This window comes from Microtus oregoni, unplaced genomic scaffold (genome assembly GCF_018167655.1).
Source record: "Microtus oregoni isolate MIOR12 unplaced genomic scaffold, Mior012 000030F_ref0000283, whole genome shotgun sequence".
NCBI lineage: Eukaryota > Metazoa > Chordata > Mammalia > Rodentia > Cricetidae > Microtus > Microtus oregoni.
In genome coordinates, this window is record NW_024543089.1 from 29,357,765 (window position 1) to 29,362,154 (window position 4,390).

Genomic DNA, 4,390 nt, shown 5'->3' on the forward strand with positions numbered 1-4,390 from the left:
GTTTGATGTGAGGGTGGAGTCTAATTTATTATTTCCAGACATATAACTGGCAGTTACAATCATTGTTTTGGGTTCATATCAGTCATATACATTCTAGGACTTATTTTTATCTCTCTATTCTGTCTACTTATGCTTTTTCCTAATGTTTTGTTCATTAAGCCTTTAACTTAGTTCACTATTTATTAAGTATGTTTGACTGTTCTTACTCCTTATATTAACCTTAGGACTGGAAACTGATTTTTCATGTCAAGGTTTATAAAACCTTGCTAAACTGAAAAGCAAAGAATTTGCATTAAATTTTTATATAGTTTATATTTACTTTCTTATTATAGGAATTTTTAACTGATTATTTAAATAAAAAATGAAAGTAAATATTTAAAACTAGTACAGAAGCATCATATAGGACTATATTAGTGACACAAACGTCTCCCCATCTTATAATTCTACCTGGTTGTTCTCACCTTTTCACCTTAGAGATTGTCCAGGTCTGATATGGCAGAAAGAAACCAGACTCTGGTGACTGAGTTTGTCCTCACAGGACTCACGGAGCGTCCAGAGTTGCAGGAGCCACTCTTCCTGGTGTTCCTCGTCATCTACCTCATCATCATGGTGGGCAGCCTTGGACTGATTGCTTTCATCTGGAAGGACTCTCACCTTCATACCACACCCATGTACTTATTCCTCAGCAGTTTAGCTTTTGATGATGCATGGACTTCATCCTCTTTGAACCCCAAGATGCTTGTTAATTTCCTATCTATAGATCAGGAGATATCCCTGATTAAGTGCTTTGCCCAATTTTACTTTTTCTGCTCCTGTGCAACCACAGAATGTTTCCTGCTAGTGATGGACCGCTATGTTGCCATATGCAACCCCCTGCTTTATCCAGTGGTGATGTACAATAAGCTCTGTACTCGGTTGACAGTTGTTACATATTTTATAGGTGTCCTGAATTCAACAATTCATGTGGGGCTGTTAATCAGATTCACTTTCTGCAGGTCCAATGCTATACATTATTTCTACTGTGAAATTGTTCAGTTATTCACAATTTCTTGCATTGATCCTACACTTAATATGCTGGTGGTTTTCATCTGCTCACTCTTTATACAAATCTTCACATTTGCAAACATTGTGGTCTCTTATATCCATGTGCTCTTTGCCATCCTGAGAAAGAAGTCTGTGAAGGGCAGAAGCAAAGCCTTCTCCACCTGCAGTGCCCATCTGCTATCTGTCTCTTTGTTCTATGGAAATCTCTTCCTCATTTATATATGTCCTGGGTCTGGACCAGCTGAAGATAAGGAAAAACTGTATTCTTTATTTTACACAATAATAATCCCCTTGCTAAATCCATTTATGTATAGTCTGAGGAATAAAGAGGTTCTGGGAGCCCTGAGAAGACTAAAAAAGAAATAAACACAGCTGACAGAGCTAGTGGGAACTCACAGTCTCTGGACCAACAGGAAACCTGCATGATACCAAACTAGGCCCTCTGCATATGGGTGACAGTTGTGTAGTTTGGTCTGTTTGTGGGACCTTGGCACTGGGATCAGAACCTGTTCCTGGTGCATGAGCTGGCTTTTTGGAACCTATTCCCTGTTCTGGATTCCCTTGCTCAACCTTGATGCAGGAGGAGCTTGGTCTTGCATTAACTTGATATGCCATGTTTTGTTGATTTCCATGGGAGGCCTGCCACTTTCTGAAGGAGGAATGGGGGAGTTAATGGGAGATTGGGAGAGGGAACAGAAAGAGAGAAGGGAAGGGAAACTGTGGTTGATAAGTAAAATAAGTGAAAAAAATAATACAAATGTCAGGGAAAAATAAATAACCATTTGTCACAAGTTCCAAGTGTTTTTTTTTTAAATTTATCATATAACAAGAACAAAACACAAACAAAAACAACAAACCCAGGTTCACTGTATGAGGTACCACTCTGCCATTTCAGCACAGAGTAGTTACTCAGAATGTTTTGTAGCTCAGTATGATGGCAGAAGGTCGGATAACACATAAATTATCATTTTTTTACTGTAATGTACCAAGGAGATGACAAGAACTTATGAAAATTTGAGAATTTGACAGTTTCAATAGACAGAGAGTCAAAAGCAATAGTTTTCATAGTGTTTAGAAATCTGAGTTCATTATAAAAAATAACTCTTAAGGCCATCTAAAAATATATTTTAGTTAACTAGGTTCAGCTATTCCACATTATAAATTAAAAGGATAGCAGTTTACATGATAACTATTTGCAATTCACTCTTAACAACTAGAAACAAAATGAGAATAATCTGGGTTGATGATGATATCATCAAGGGATAATAGGGTTTAAGATGAGGGCCGTTGAATTTGTATATAGACATTTAATTTGAATAAATGATTGATGTTTCATGTTGCGGGAGGTCCTCCCACTCCTCCAGCCTATCGCTGCTGAGATACCAGCCCATTGGGGCGTGGTCTCTCTCCCTTTAAAAAAGCGGCCACTTACCTCTCCTCGCTCTCTTCACTTCCACTCCTTTCCTGGTTGCATAGAGGGCTGTTGCCTGGGACAGTGATCTGTAAGTTTTTTCCCCTTTAAATAAATACCACCCTAATAATCATAATCCCAAATTGGTGTGGCATTGTTTGTGACTTACGCCTTCATTTTGGCTCCCAACGCTTGGTTTTAGAACCTCTCCTTTCCCCGCTCTCAGCCGCGAGTTCAGCTTGGTGGCCGCAAGTTCGGCTTGGCGGGAGCCCTTCCTTCCTCAGCTGCTGCCTGTGCCTTGCAGTGGTGGCCTTGGCCTCCCCACATGGATTTAAACTCCACAGGCCCGCATAGTCTCTGCCTGCGTGGTTTGCTCTTTTCTGAGTCATTTTTAAATCTCCCTTGCAAGCACAGCTCTTAAGTGGCGTGAACCAGAGCACAAGGTTGCTGAAAGCTGCAATCCCTCAGGGTGAGTCTGTCACGTGGAGGCATAAGCGGCTTCCAGATTGCTCTTCTCTACCCCTGGATTCTGGGTTTCTGGTTCGGTCTCTGGAATTGATTCAATTACATTTACTTTGCTGAGAAACTTGCATTTTCCAGTTTTTAACATCTACTAAGGCACTGAAACAGGACCATGTTTTCATCGCAACTCTGCAACAGCGCCACCTGCTGGATAGTAGGTAATATGGCAGTTTTCATTTCTAACGCAAATTTTACTGCTTTGTTTTCACTAATACAATGGATTAGTAAATTTATATTTACTAATACAATGAATTATATCATACAAGGTTTATATGATTATGGGGATACCTTAATTTGCTTGTTACTAGGCTTCAGTTTTCTTTTCCATATTCTATCATTAAAGAAGAATATGGCACTCCTAAGAATGATTGAATCTTTACGTACTAATAATGAACAGAAGAATATGGCACTCTTAAGAACGATAGAATCTTTACAAACTAATAATGAACAGAAGAATATGGCACTACTAAGAATGATAGAATCTTTACGAACTAATAATGAACAACTAATTGACAGGATTAAAATTATTGAAAATCAGAGGTTATCTGAACAAGTGGATACTATGACAGACAAAATTGATTCCATATCCAAGGGTATTAGAAAGTTACCTGAAAGGGTTCAGGCTGTTGAATTTGACCTTCAGACTTTATCACAAAGTTTTGATAAGGTAACAGACAGAATGTACCTCCAAGATGGGAATCTACATGATATACAAGAAAAGTTTAAGGAGGACATGTTATCTTTGAAGGAAAAATTAAAGCTTTGGAATCACAGGTGCAGAATGGGGACCAAAAAATTGATACCTCATTGAAATCACTGGAAATATATACAGGTCAGGAGATTCAGGATTTAAGAGAGACAATGATAAAAAGATTTGAAAAGATTGGAGAAATTATTGCAGCTGGTGAACAGAGTAAGGAGGCACAAGGACAGGATACAATGCCTCCACCAGCTATTAGAACTGGCTTACCCAGGGTTCTAGCGACATACGCTATACTTAATTCTGACAAAGCGTCAACTTCTAAAGGCTCAAAGGGAGTCAGAGAAGCTAGATGGACACCAATAGCAATGAATGATCTGAAAGAAATTAAGCAAGCTGTTGTTAATTTTGGCTTGCACAATGCATATGTAAAGGAAATGATAAGGACTTGGGCTTCTAATGCTAGAGCTACCCCCCATGATTTCCATCAGTTAGTGTCTGCAGTTTTGGATAATGGACCTTCCTTGATGTTTGGAATTTATTTCAGAGAAGAATCCAAACATATGGAACAGCAAGGAAGAGCAAAAGGTATTGAGGTTTTCCAAGATCAAATTCTTGGTGCAGGAGAATATGCTGATCCACAGGTCCAAGCTCTTTATGAAGATGAAGTACTGTGTCTATGTCACCAAGCAGCTTTAAATGCTTGGAATAGG

The 4,390-nt window shown here is 38.9% G+C and overlaps 1 protein-coding gene across 1 annotated transcript; it reads left to right on the top strand.

The window, feature by feature from the left end:
* The first annotated feature begins 492 nt into the window (after positions 1-492).
* LOC121465386 (olfactory receptor 5AC1-like) lies at positions 493-1,410 on the top strand. The gene has a single exon (XM_041678626.1). The coding sequence runs from the start codon at positions 493-495 to the stop codon at positions 1,408-1,410; it is 918 nt and encodes a 305-aa protein (XP_041534560.1).
* Positions 1,411-4,390: the final 2,980 nt, after the last annotated feature.

Coding starts and splice junctions, on each gene's coding strand:
- LOC121465386 (XM_041678626.1), top strand. CDS start 493: ATGGCAGAAAGAAACCAGACTCTGGTGACTGAGTTTGTCCTCACAGGA.